The sequence below is a fragment of the Grampus griseus genome (assembly GCF_964374135.1).
Source record: "Grampus griseus genome assembly, chromosome: 14".
In the NCBI taxonomy this organism is placed as follows: Eukaryota; Metazoa; Chordata; class Mammalia; order Artiodactyla; family Delphinidae; genus Grampus; species Grampus griseus.
This window is the reverse complement of record NC_139008.1, coordinates 16,459,796-16,473,425: the sequence shown is the minus strand read 5'-3', so window position 1 is coordinate 16,473,425 and position 13,630 is coordinate 16,459,796. Positions and strand designations below refer to the sequence as shown.

At 49.7% G+C, this 13,630-nt stretch overlaps 1 protein-coding gene across 1 annotated transcript; it reads left to right on the top strand.

Annotated features, from left to right (window-relative positions):
- Window positions 1-9,172: 9,172 nt before the first annotated feature.
- Window positions 9,173-12,582, top strand: TUFM (Tu translation elongation factor, mitochondrial). Its single transcript, XM_082669826.1, has 10 exons — window positions 9,173-9,302; window positions 9,405-9,599; window positions 10,072-10,238; window positions 10,455-10,559; window positions 10,651-10,815; window positions 10,963-11,095; window positions 11,179-11,283; window positions 11,383-11,534; window positions 11,624-11,743; window positions 12,222-12,582. The coding sequence occupies exons 1-10, from the start codon at window positions 9,260-9,262 to the stop codon at window positions 12,393-12,395; spliced, it is 1,359 nt and encodes a 452-aa protein (XP_082525952.1). The 5' UTR covers window positions 9,173-9,259; the 3' UTR covers window positions 12,396-12,582.
- The last annotated feature ends 1,048 nt before the right edge of the window (window positions 12,583-13,630 follow it).

Here is a 13,630-nt window from a genome sequence, read left to right as displayed (position 1 = left end):
AAATGGATTTCCATAGCTCCAAACTTAAGTCCCAGTAGCTTAGCAACTCTCGTAGGAGCATGTCTTTTTCTCTGAGATTTGCAGTAAAATTTCCAGAACTGACTTTAGCTGATTGGCTTGGATCATGTGCTTATCCTGAAACCCAAAGGCCGCGTGACCCACGAGATTGGAGATGGATAAATGCCCTGACTCACACAAGGATGTTTGAGGCTGAGGCTACTGGATGGAGTTGGAAAAAATCATTGTGGAAGGGCAAGTTCTGGCCTAACCAGCCTTTGTCCCCATCTCTACCCCAGATCTAACCAAATTAACATCAGCTCCCAGATGGCCTTTGTTAAGGTCTTCATCACCGTCTTTGTCAATTCCATCTTCCAGTTCAGAAAAAGATGTCAATGGAAAGGCCTCTAGTTCCGTGATCACCCCCCACTCCTCCCTGATACTCTTAATACCCTTTCTCTGTAGTTGGCCCATCCTTGTCCAGGAGAGAGAAAAGGTGAGGAATACAGAAAGGTAAGGGGCTGGTGATGATGGGTTTGGTTTGGAAATGTGTCTAAGCTGTCCAATAAAACTTTCTGCAATGACTGAAATGTTCTGTATTAGTACTGCCTAGTTTGGTAGGCACTAGCCACATGTAGCTTTTAAGCACTTGAAATGTGGCTAATGTGACTAAGGAACTGAAGTTTTCTTTTCTTTTTCTTTTTTTTTTTTTTTTTTGTGCCATGCTGCACGGCTTGCAGGATCTTAGCTCCCTGACCAGGGATTGAACCTGGGCCATGGCAGTGAAAGCGTCAAGTCCTAGCCACTGGACCGCCAGGGAATTCCCGGAACCGAAGTTTTCATTTTAATTAATTAAAATAGCCACATTTGCCTAATGACTACTGTATTGGTGTAAGAGGTGCCTGTAGGCAACTAGGTGGAGCTGTCCAGCAGAGATGGCTCTACAGCCTCAGCTGCACAAGGTAGTGTGGTCGTGATCAGACATGAGGAGTGGTTAAAGCCATGGACACGAATGAGATCATCCCAGTAATATATGTAGAGAGAAGAGAGCCTGAAATCTAATTCTGGGGGGAAAGCCACATGTAACAGGCAGGCAAAGAAAGAGAAGTACAAAGTGCTGAGATGTTGTCTTGGGTAAGATTTTCCAGAAGCATACTCTGCGATGAGAATTTTTGTGCAAGTGATTTATTTAAAAAGTGCTACCAGGAGAAACTAGTAAAGGAGTGGGAGAAGCAGGAGAGGAAACCAAGCAAACATGTGATCTCAGGAAGAGAGTAGTTCAGCTTGATTCCTCCCTCAAGGGAGCCCTGGATGTAAGTTGTCCCTCAGATTTATCCAGAAACAAGGGAGCTGGGCCTTTCATATACCAACATCCCTCAGCTGTAGACTAGGGCTTCCCCTGGGAGATGTCAATTCTCAGGCACTTCGTCAAAGCAAAGACTCCAGTAGCCTGAGGACAGTACTCAAAAAAAAAAAAAAATCTGGAAGGTCTAATTATTTGGAAGAAAAACCACACACCAAAGACCAGGGGGTGTGGGAATACAGTGTGTGTGTGTGTGGGGGGGGGGGATTGGGCAAACACTTCACACACAAATGACAAAAGAGGGATCCATGGTACTGGGCACTGTCATTGTCTCCTATAGAATACACTGACTTAGATTGCTTGGTCACTTTGTTGAGAGTATCTTTAGGGAAGTGAAAAGGAAGCAGAAGCCAATGGTAGTGGACTGAGGAATGAATGGAAGGTGAACACGTGGGAGGAGGAATGCTTAGAGCTGCCCTACAATTTGGCCAAAAAGGGAAGGAGAGAGATATGGAGGGCTGCAATTTTAGAGGGTGGAAAGGTTTGCTTGTTTGTTTCAATCCTGAGGGAAACCTGATTATGTCTGAAGTCCTAGGGGAAAGGAGCCAGTAGAAAGGATGGTAATTGAAGGAGTGAAGTTTGGGGAAGGTGGGAAGGATGGATCCAGGGCCCAGGTTAAGCCAAGGTATTAATATGAAAGGGAAAACACTTCTTCCTCCTTACGAACAGGGGATGTAATACTCAGGATTCTTTCAGTTACAAGTAATAGGAACACCCCCCCACCCCGTTTAAGTAGTTTAAACATGAAAAGAGGGGGAGTTTATTGGTTTACAGAATTTAAAAACCAGAGGTAGAATGATGTTAGGCATGGCTGGAGCCAGCCACAGGCTCAAACGATGTCCATCTGAACTTGCTCTCTGTCTCTTAGCTCTGCTTTCCTCTGGACTGTCTTCCTCCTCAGGCAGGTTTTCCCCTCATAGATAGCAAGATGGCCACCAGAATTCCAAGCTTACACTCTACCAGCTTCATAATCCTAGCAGAAGAAGATCATAGCTTTCCCAGTAATTCCAGCGAGTGCAATAGGGTTGTGTCTCATCATCTCAGCTTAGGTCACCCAATGCCTATCTATCGTATAATAAAGAATTTGTCTGGTCTTTGTCCCATGTTCCTGGCACAGAGCTTTTAAAATACTTGGAATTTCCTCAGTGACAGATGTGCCTGTTATTCGTGAGCCCCTCAGGTCACACCCGAGTTTCTGCTGACAAGCTGACTAATGGCAAGCCCCTCATAGCTTCAGGATGGGGTCACCAGAAACACCAACTTTGTGATTAGACGGTTGGGATTTTGAGCCAGTTTGACCTCCAGGGAGGGGAGGGGACTTGGAGATTGAGTTCAGTCACATGACAGTGATTTAATCAATCATGCCTAAGTAATGAAACCCCTAATAAAAACTTTGGACACTGAAGCTCAGTGGGGCTTCCTGGTGGGTGAATACACTGACGTGTCGGGGGGTGGGAGTGATGTGCCCAGATTCTATGTCTCTGTGGACCCTCCTGGACCTCTCCCTACGTAGCTCTTCATTTAGCTGTTCCTGACTTGTATCCTTTATTATAAAATGTAATCATAATTGTAATCGTAAGTATAGTGCCTTCCTGCATTCTGAGTTGTTCTAGTAAATTATCAAACCTGACGGGGGTCATGGGAAACTCCCAGATCCATAGGCAGTTGACCAGAAGTAGAGATGGCTGGGGGACCCCACTTGCAGGTGGCATCTGAAGTGGGTGCGGTCTTGTGAAGGAGTGAGCCCTTAACTTGCAGGGCCTGTGCTAACTCTGGGCAGTCAGTGCCAGAACTGCACTTCAGTACACCAGTGAGGGTTGAAACAGAATACTAACGCTGAACAGACACTTGTGACTATGAGAAATAGATTATGCTGACTGGTAAACACTGGATCACGGACCTATCACCTGAGGTTGGGATGGGCTCAGCTCCAATCAAACTCCATGGACTGAGCATGGCAGAGGCTGGCTCTTCAAAGGAAAACTGGAGTCTCTGACTGAAGGGGAAGTGGTTGCTTGTGGGCTTCTTCTGGAGGTCATCTTGACCCTCCCCCACCCCAAGAGATGGAAATTTCTCTTATTTTGTCCTATTTTCTGGGATGTCAAATTCAACCTTGGTGCTTTGACCAGAACCTCCTACCCTCCAAGCAAATCATGCTTTGCTCAATCAGGACATTCTGACAGCTGAAGAACTCCACCTTTACTCAGGTTCTGCCTCTGCTACTGCACGCACCATTTCCCCTAATTCTGCCAATCTTCCTCCCTCTGGTTTCAGGCTTCAAAGTGTAGCCTCCTCTAGGAAGCCATGCATGACTAACACACCTAGGTTGCCACTCAAGTGCCTTTTACTTAGGAGTTTTTGTGTGACATTCACAAAGTGTTTCCAACTGGAATGTCTCCAGTCACATCTGAGTGACATGAGTGTGATAAGCGTTCTGCGTTTGGAAGGGCATCCAGGGCCAGTATGGGAGGGCTAGGACTGGATGCAGAGAGGAGACGGGGGCAGTGGTCCAGGAGAGGGCTGAGGCTGACCTGGCCAAGGCAGTGCAGTGCGGTTAGTTCCAAGGAGAACGTCCAGAAAGATTTCTGAGGAGACACTGCCAGGCTGGCTGGTGGGGAAGAGTGAAGGATGCCCTTGAGCTTCCAATAAGTCTGTTGAGTGACACCAACAAGAAGGCTCTGGGTCCTAGTCCCCAATTTGCCACTAAATTGTGGGTCACCCCAGAACCTATTTCAATTATAGCAGACCCCATCTCCTTTTAGAAGTTAGAGCTACAAAAGGTCTTAGAGATCATCAGGTTTAACCTCTTCACTCATCCCCACTTTACAGATAATAAAGCAGAAGCCCCAGAAGTTCCAGTGACTCACCTTTATTTTTTAAATGAACGTGAATACAGAATTTGCCTTCCATCGAAGACATCGAGAAACTTAAGCCCAACACAGTGCTTAACTGAACGCTCAACTGAAATTATTCAACAAATTCTTCTTTCAACAAATACTTCTTCACCTAAGCATTAGGCACTGTTCCTAGAGTGAAAAATAAGTTCTTACTGTCAGGAGCTGATGAGACAGAAAAAAAAAAAAATCAAAAAACCAAACCCCCAAAACAAGCAAACTACTGAGATAATTTTGGATATTTAGATGCTATGAAGAAAATCAAAGAGGACCATTGATAAGAGAGTGACAGAAGAGGTGACATCTGAGGTGGGAAGATGAGAAGGAACAAGCTGTGGGGAAATCTCCAGGGAAGAGCATTCCAGGGAGAGGGAAGAACATTTGCAAAGAGCCTGAGGTAGAAGCAATGGTGGATGTTTGTGGAACAGAAGGATGGCCAGTGTGGCTGGGAGAGAGTGAGAGGAAAATAGTACTGAGATGGGGGTCAAAGAGGTGGGCAGAAGCCAGATCATGCATCTTGTGGGCCACAGGGAGGACTCTGGGTTTTTTTTTTTAATAGTAGGTTTATTGAGATATAATTCACCTGCCATACAGTTCAGCCATTTTAAAGCAGGAGTTTGGATTTTATTCTAAGTGTAATAAGGAGTCACTGAGGGAGGATTCATTTCTGAATCACATTTAAAGATTGATCTGGCTGCTGTGTGGAGGATGGATTTGACAGGTATTGAGAATAAGGACAGAAGCTGGGAAACCCACTGGAGAGGTCATGAGGTAACCTAGGGGAGAGGTGATCCCGGTTTGAACCACAGTATTGACAGTGGAGATAGAAGTGGCCACACTGAGCCTTATTTTGGAGACAGAACAAGTGGGACTGGGTAACGGATAGATGTCAGATAAGGGGAAAGGAGAAAGGTGGTGTCATTTATTCGGATGTGTAGGGAGACTGTGGGAGAATACAGAGAGTCCGGTTTTGGATATGTTAGGTTCATAGCATCACAGTGGTAGCACCCTTCGGTTTGGAAGGCTCATTAATATAGTTCAAGTGTAAACATGCACAGAGGCCTACTGTGGCCAGGCACAGAGTATACGGAGATAAAGGAAGCCCAGTCCTTGCCCTACTCAAGTCACTCAGTCTCAGACAAGTGAAACCAAGAAATATGTCTCAGGGTACCAAGTGCTGTAAGGCAGACTTATCTGTTAGGGTGTATTTGGCTGCAAGTAAGAGACAACTCTGACACAGTCTGGCTTAAACAATAAAGACATTTGTTATCTCACACCATGAGGAGTCCAGACTTCTAAGATCCTCTTCGCTTTGCCCTCTTCTGGATTTTGGCTTCATCATGGACTGGGAGCACGATGGGCACAGTAGTTCCAGGCTTCCCATCCAGACCCAACAACTTCCAGAATCTGAAGGATGTCCATCTCACCAGTGTCTCCTTCTTAAAAGTGAGGGATCCTCTCCTAGAAGCCCTCCCCAAGGTAGATATCCTCTTACCAATCACTAGCCCCAAAGGAATCACACACGTAACCCTAAACAAACCCCCTGGCAAGGAGAATAAGACCAGCAGAAGTGGGCTAGCCCTGTCAGGATTTATTCCTGGAACTGGGGAAAGGGCCACCTGAACAAAATCAGGGTCCTGACTGCAGGAAGATGGAAAAAATAGTTGTTAAGCGGGAGCTCAAAGTGTCTGTCATAGAGCAGAATGAATGCACTGCTGGGGAGACCAAGAAGGTCGTTTGATTTCAAGAGCATCTTTTTTAAAGAGTTCAAGATTCTGCACAAAAAACTTCTTTAACTGTAATCACATAAAAGAAATGTTTGCAAGAAAAATCTCTCCTTCTCCAAGCAAATTACAGCCTCCTAAAATCAGAATTGTTTTCCACTTTGTCCCCACTCCCACCTTGTACACGTACTATTTTTTTTTTTATAGGGGCCAAACTTCTTTCATTTAACACTGCTCACAGGCATTTTCACAGGTGGCTGGCTCTTGTCTCTGCAACCCTGAGCCCAACATTTCATCTAGTGGCTAGGCCAAAATTTATGCTACTGTATCCACGTACTGGGTATTTGTATTCATTCTGCTCTTTCACTGTGGTATTGGTCATAAGCATGGCTGGACATCTGGAGAAATTCCCTGCTATCAGTCTTGTTCTTACAACAAAGTTAGAAAAATACATCCCTCAGCCTCCTCTGATACAAGAACACTGAAATATGATGATCTAAACTTCTCCAGACACATCCACGTGAGCCTTTGAATTTGCCTGGCTTTGGGGGGAGGAGAGAAGGTCACTTTCTTTCTTTTTTTTTTTGCGGTACACAGGCCTCTCACTGTCGTGGCCTCTCCCGTTGCGGAGCACAGGCTCCGGACGTGCAGGCTCAGCGGCCATGGCTCACGGGCCCAGCCGCTCCGCGGCATGTGGGATCTTCCCAGACCGGGGCACGAACCCATGTCCCCTGCATGAGCAGGCAGACTCTCAACCACTGTGCCACCAGGGAAGCCCAGAGAGAAGGTCACTTTCTTGATGCAAAAGCGGCTTCAGTGCCATAAGCAGTCACTGTTACAGGTAAGTCTAAGTTCTGGCATTTAGTGTTTGGTGGCAGTGGCAGTAGCAGCGGTTTTCTTATCAGATCAGTTCTATGGCTTAGGAGCCATTTCTGCAGCCTGCCCCACAAGTCTATAAGCTGCCTACCACTTTTTTTTGTTATTTATTGATTTGTTTATTTGGCTGCATCGGCCTTTAGTTGCAGCATGAGGGATCTTTTGTTGTGGCAAGTGGGCTCTTCACTGCGGCACACGGGCTTCTCTCTAGTTGTGGTGCGTGGGCTCAGTAGTTGTGGCACGCGGGCTTAGTTGCCCCGTAGCATGTGTGATATTAGTTCCCTCACAAGGGATCAAACCTGCGTCCCCTGCACTGGAAGGCAGATTCTTAACCACTGGACCACCAGGGAAGTCCCAAGCTGCCTACCACTTTTAAACAAATCCCTTTCTTCTCAAACCAGCCCCTGTAAATTCTGTTATCTGTAAATCAAGACTCCTGACTATTACAGAGGATGCTACACTCAATAGCTCTACAAGAAATTCTCTCCCTTTGGACTCTTTTCCGGGCACTGTGTTTTGCAAATTTCAATCATTCATGGTCACCTCTCCCCAAATTTGCCATATATTCATACCACCCATTTTACCTACCAAGTATTGTTTTTCAAATTGATTCATTTTTTCAACTCAATATTTACAATGCCAGTCTTTCTGTCAAACTAATACACATTAAAATAAATACAGCACCACTAAAATAGTAAGCATCAGTTCAAGTACCAACCCCCAAAATCTCACATCCTGGTGGCAGACAATAGTGTCTTAGGAAATTCCCAGGAGTGACTGAGGTACAGGCTGGGGACAAAGAGAACCCTTTTATACTGTACCAACCCTTCGTAAGCAGAGCTGATGGGTTTGGAGGGCCAGGAGGACAGAATTCTTAGCAAGTTTCTCATTGTAAAACGACAGTTAAATTATAGTACAGTGCAGTGGCTAAGTGCACACTCTTTTGGAGGTTAGCTGTGTTGGGCTCCTTGGTCACCCTATGTTCAGTTTTCTCATTGTTAAAATGAGGTAAATAATGGCTCCTATTACACACGATAACACTGGGAGCATTGAACGTGAACCAATATGAAGCATTTCCACAACGTCTGTTCCATAAAAGTCTCTAATTCTGAGTTTCCCAAACTCCTCTGAGCTTAACAAGGGTGTTTGTGTGTGTTAAAAATATAGTTTCCTTGCCTATGCCCAGACACTACTGAATCATAATCTCCAAGGGAGGAATTAAGGAATCTATTTGAAACAGACACCGTCAATTGAGTCTTAGGCTCTGATGCGTTTCGGAAACATCAATCAAGGTTAAGCAGCTGCTATTATCATCCCAGGGTGATGAGATGATGGATGTGAAAGTTAAAGGTCATCCTTGCACTCATTCATTCAGTCAACAGACATTTATTGAGTACTCACTGAGTGCCCCGCCCCGTGGTAGGAGCCAGGGACGCAGCGGGAACAAGAAAGACTCAGGCTGCCCTTAAAGGCACTAGAAGTTTGTCTCTCACCTGGTCATCTATAAAATCGGGTGGGTGGAAAGACGATCGAGGGAATTACTCTCTGGGCTGCTGAGGGTCCACAAGGGTGGACGGCAAACTTTGTCGCCTCAGGCTGTGAGCCAGGAGCGAGGGTATTTGAGGGTCAAAGACTGTGGGACCTGGAGGCTTCTGGAGCCCTTTTCTGTCTCTTGCCCAGCTCATTTCCTCTCAGAGCCAGATGTCAGCATCTCCTTATGAAGTAGATACTACTATTCCCATTTTACAGATAAGAAAACAAAGGCTTAGCGGAGAGATGGGTCATACTAGAGCCCCACCTCCGAAAGATTCCCAGGACGGTCTTCCTCAGCCAGGCCGCAGGGCCTGGTCCTACCTCCAGCTGCGACACACGGCCGCCAGATCTGTCGCCAAACCCGCGCAGTGGGTCGCACTCCACGGGGTTCGGGGCCAGGACGCTCCGGAGTCATCCACGCCGGGACAACCGCTTCTGCCTCAAGGACGACGGGACCGCGCCTCCAGACCTGGCCTCGCCCTCCCACGCTAAGTGCCAGCACAGCTCGCCGCCCTGGGAACTACAACGCCCATGAGACTCCGGGGCGCAGGTGCGCTGTGGGACGCTCCACATCGCCCCCCGGTGCCACCAGAGAGAACTGCGTGGGCCCTGAGCCCGCGAGGCCCGAGGGCGCCTTGGAAACCTTCTCTACCCTCACCCAGCCGAGAGCCATCAGTACCTTCCTGGACGTCTTACGTCCCGCGCCCGGAAGTTGACGGGGCCATAGAGATTGGGGGCTAGAAACTCCCAGACTTGCCCTCTCGGCCCTCACTTCCGCCGGAAGCGACTTCCATCCACAGTTGTCCTTTGCTTACTGCACGCGCCGCCGCCAGTGCCCGGTACACACTAGTCCGGGCATCAGTACGACCACAATGGCGGCCTCGACGGTGCTGCGCGCGACGCCCCTCTTCAGCGGTGAGGGGGCGGGGGGGGCGATTGCGGCCCGGGTTCACGTGGGTTCTTCGGGAGCGGCCGGGCTCAGACCAGCGCCCTGACTCCAAGCCTCTGCCCCGGCAGGTCTCGGCGCCGGCCCGACCCCACTGCTGAAGGGCCTTTTGCGGCCGCTGAAGGGCCCGGCATTGCCCCTCTTGTGCCGCGGCCTGGCTGTGGAGGCCAAGAAGATCTATGTGCGCGACAAGCCCCATGTAAACGTGGGTACCATTGGCCATGTAGACCACGGCAAGACCACACTGACCGCGGCCATCACGAAAAGTAAGCAGGGTTGGGGTGGAGGCTTCCGGCAGCGCCTGCTCTGCTGGCGGGACCTGGAGCCAGGGAGGTGGGACCCGCGGAGAGGCTGCTAGAGGTGTTTAGTGTGACCCCAGGCGCCGGAACTCGGGCGGACAGTAGGTTGCAGCATGCAGGAAACAGATTTCCCGTAGACATGAAGAAGTTTGTGATGCATAAATTGGGGGACCCCGAATGGCCTACCTCCAGCCCTGGGGACTGCCGTGTAAGCAGAGGTGTTACCCTAGAGAAGTCACAGGGATGGCCCTTGAGGCCCTATAACCTTTCTTTCTGACCTGAAGTTACCTCTGCTCCAGGAGTTGAAGGAGGGCGTCTCGGAAGCCTGCTTCTCCCAGACTGTCCTTTGTATAGGTAGGAGGGGCCCAGGGGTGTGGCCTGAGCCCCTCCTCTACCTGTGGAACTTTAGCTGAAATGTGTGTTCCCTCCCTTCCGTTAGTTTTAGCCGAGGGAGGTGGGGCCAAATTTAAGAAATACGAGGAGATTGACAACGCCCCGGAGGAGCGAGCCCGAGGTATCACGATCAATGCCGCCCATGTGGAGTACAGCACCGCTGCGCGCCACTACGCCCACACTGACTGTCCCGGTCATGCAGACTACGTTAAGGTGGGAGCTGCTGGGGACAGGGCCTGGAACTGCCCCCGCCTCGGGAAAAATGTTAGGCTTGTGGGGAGGAGATTAAGATACTTGAGATGTATGGTTTTGAGATCATGGATCTGTGGGCCTGGCCAGTCACAGCAGGTGGTAAGGAGGTGGCTGGGGAGCTGAGGAGGTCACTGACCTACACTGAGTGTTTCCTCTCCTCTCCTCTCCTCTCCCTAGAATATGATTACAGGCACAGCCCCCCTCGACGGCTGCATCCTGGTGGTGGCAGCCAACGATGGCCCCATGCCCCAGACCCGAGAACACTTATTACTGGCCAAACAGGTACCCAGAGCCTGGGTACAGGTGGAAGGAGGAAGGGGGCGCGGCGTTGGGCCACTCGGGACACCATCTCTATGTCTTTCCCCACCTACAGATAGGAGTAGAGCATGTGGTGGTGTATGTGAACAAGGCGGATGCTGTGCAGGACTCTGAGATGGTGGAGCTGGTGGAGCTGGAGATCAGGGAACTGCTCACTGAGTTGGGCTACAAAGGGGAGGAGACTCCGATCATCGTTGGCTCTGCCCTCTGTGCCCTTGAGGTGAGGGCGGGGTCGGGCAGGAGCTGCTGCTGGCTGGGGATGGGGCTGGATGGGTGTCAGAGCTCTACTCTGAGTCTGGAGACTGGCTCTTGGCAAGTAAGAGGAGCAGAATGGAAGTTTCAGCGTCCTGTCACCTCCCGCTCATAGCAACGTGACCCTGAGCTAGGCCTGAAGTCTGTGCAGAAGCTGCTGGATGCTGTGGACACTCACATCACAGTGCCCACCCGGGACCTGGAGAAGCCTTTCCTGCTGCCTGTAGAGTCAGTGTACTCTATCCCCGGTGAGGACCCTGCTCATTTGCACTCCCTTCCCCTCACAGAAGCTTCACCCGGGATCCCTGATATCCTGTTCTGTTTCTCCCAGGCCGGGGCACGGTGGTGACAGGCACACTAGAGCGTGGCATTTTGAAGAGGGGAGATGAGTGTGAGTTCCTGGGACATAGCAAGAATATTCGCAGTGTGGTGACAGGTACAGAAGGAAGCCTTGGGACACAGGGGCTCCAGGATTACCCCTCCCCTCGCAGACCCCTTGTGCCTTCCCTCTGCCCCACACCCTCCTCCCTCCTAGGAATCGAGATGTTCCACAAGAGCCTGGAGAGGGCAGAGGCAGGCGACAACCTTGGGGCCCTGGTCCGCGGCTTGAAGCGGGAGGACCTGAGGCGTGGCCTGGTCATGGCCAAGCCAGGTTCCATCCAGCCCCACCAGAAGGTGGAGGCACAGGTGAGGGCTCCCTGCGATGGTGGGCAGGCACTGTGGAGAGGCTCGGTGCTTCCAGCCACGCCCAGCTCCACCGTCGTTTTCTCTCACAGGTGTACATTCTCAGTAAGGAGGAGGGTGGCCGCCACAAGCCCTTTGTATCCCACTTCATGCCTGTCATGTTCTCCCTGACTTGGGACATGGCCTGTCGGGTTGTCCTGCCTCCAGGGAAGGTACGATGTATATGACGGCGTGGGGGACTTTTCCCTCCTAAAGAGAAGCTGGCTGATGATGCAGGTGGAACTGGTGACGGAAGGGCCTGGATCAGTGGATTTAGGGGGAATGAGTCCTCATCCAGTATTCCTTAGCTTTGGTAGCATTTACCCACAAAGATTTCCCAGAAAAGTTCCTGTGGTTGAGAGTTCCAGTGTATTTTACATAAGGGCTCAGAGAAGCCCTGTAACTAAGACACTTGTATAACCCAAAATTCCCTAAACATTTTTTTCTCAAGAAAAATGTTAGCAACACTAATCACCAGTCCTTTCCTGCCTTTGCGTATGCTGTTTGCATGTGCCTAACGGCTGGGATGAAGGTATCCCCAGAAGGAATCGTCACCCTGCTTCATTTTCCCATACCTTTAACCTCGTTGGTAGCAAATAGGGAATGGAGGCACCCTGAAGAACATGAGTGGTCCTTGTCTCTGCCCTCCAGGAGCTTGCCATGCCCGGGGAGGACCTGAAGCTCACCCTAATCCTGCGGCAGCCAATGATCTTAGAAAAAGGCCACCGTTTCACCCTGCGAGATGGCAACCGGACCATCGGCACTGGCCTCGTCACTGACACGCCAGCCATGACCGAGGCGGACAAGAACATCAAGTGGAGCTGAGTCTGGACCTCTGCTGGGGCTGTCTTGTGTGGCTGCCCTGGCCAGTGTTCTTTCCTGCCTCTCGTGCCCCCTTCTCAGGGAAGAGGCTGCAGCCCAGCCGAGTTGCGGCTAGACTGACACTTCCCCTGGCCAGAGGGCCACGTGGCCGGCCAGGTGAGGTAGGTCAATAAACTGTTCTGTGAATAGAAAGCTAGTTTGTTTGCCTTGTGTCGTTTGTACACACTGGTGAGGATGAGGAATATAAAAATGGAGCTGGAGCTTCCCTGGTGGTGCAGTGGTTGAGAGTCCGCCTGCCGATGCAGAGGACGCGGGTTCGTGCCCCGGTCCAGGAAGATCCCACGTGCCGCGGAGCAGCTAGGCCCGTGTGCCATGGCCGCTGAGCCTGCGCGTCCGGAGCCTGTGCTCCGCGACGGGAGAGGCCGCAGCAGCGAGAGGCCTGCGAACCGCAAAAAAGAAAAAAAAAAAAAAAAAATGGAGCTGGACACATAGCTTGGGAGATCCCTGAGCCATTTGAACTGAGATCACCTCTCTAGCCTCAAGAGTTCATGTATGGTACAGGGTGGAAAAGCTCCTGTCTTAAAGCTGTCACCACTGCCGTGACAACTTGAGAAAAGGCAGAGAAGCTGAATTAGGATTGGAAGCTATTCTGTGAGCTTTGTCTGATTGCCTAGCAAAACGCTACATATAATAGGCTATATTTTGGATATCCTACTGGGAGATACCGGGAAAGTGGTTGTAGCTTGGGCCCAGTTCAGGTGCCACACCCACCTGGTTTCCTCTGAGTAGTTAGGCTGTTAATGTCTAGCTGCCTTTATTTAAGCTTGATACTGGGAACTGCATCTTACCCAGCACATAAAATACACTTGGTAAATACATAATTTGCTTGATGGGTTACCACCACCATATCACTAATTCCAAACAGGAGTGAGAAACTATAGCATATCCTGCTGGGAACAATCAATCATAACTGAAGTTATGGTTACTGAAAGTGAATAAAATATTTCGTCCAAGTTAAAAAAAAAATTATAGCATGAAAGTTTCATTTTCAACATTTACTTATATTTAACATTAATAAGGTCTTTATCAAATACACAGGGAGTAAAATGCTGAGATTTGGGGGAATTCCGCGGCAGTCCAGTGGTTAGGACTCTGCTTTCACTGCCCAGGGCCAGGGTTCAATCCCTGGTCGGGGAACTGAGATACCACAAGCTGCATGGCACGGCCCAAAAGAAAAA

What these genes read in the sequence shown, in the direction of transcription:
- TUFM (XM_082669826.1), top strand. Translation starts at nt 9,260, where the DNA reads ATGGCGGCCTCGACGGTGCTGCGCGCGACGCCCCTCTTCAGCG. An exon ending in CGCGACGCCCCTCTTCAGCG is followed by an intron (nt 9,303 to 9,404) that starts GTGAGGGGGCGG and finishes CTGCCCCGGCAG; the next exon opens with GTCTCGGCGCCGGCCCGACC. An exon ending in CTGCCCTCTGTGCCCTTGAG is followed by an intron (nt 10,816 to 10,962) that starts GTGAGGGCGGGG and finishes TCCCGCTCATAG; the next exon opens with CAACGTGACCCTGAGCTAGG.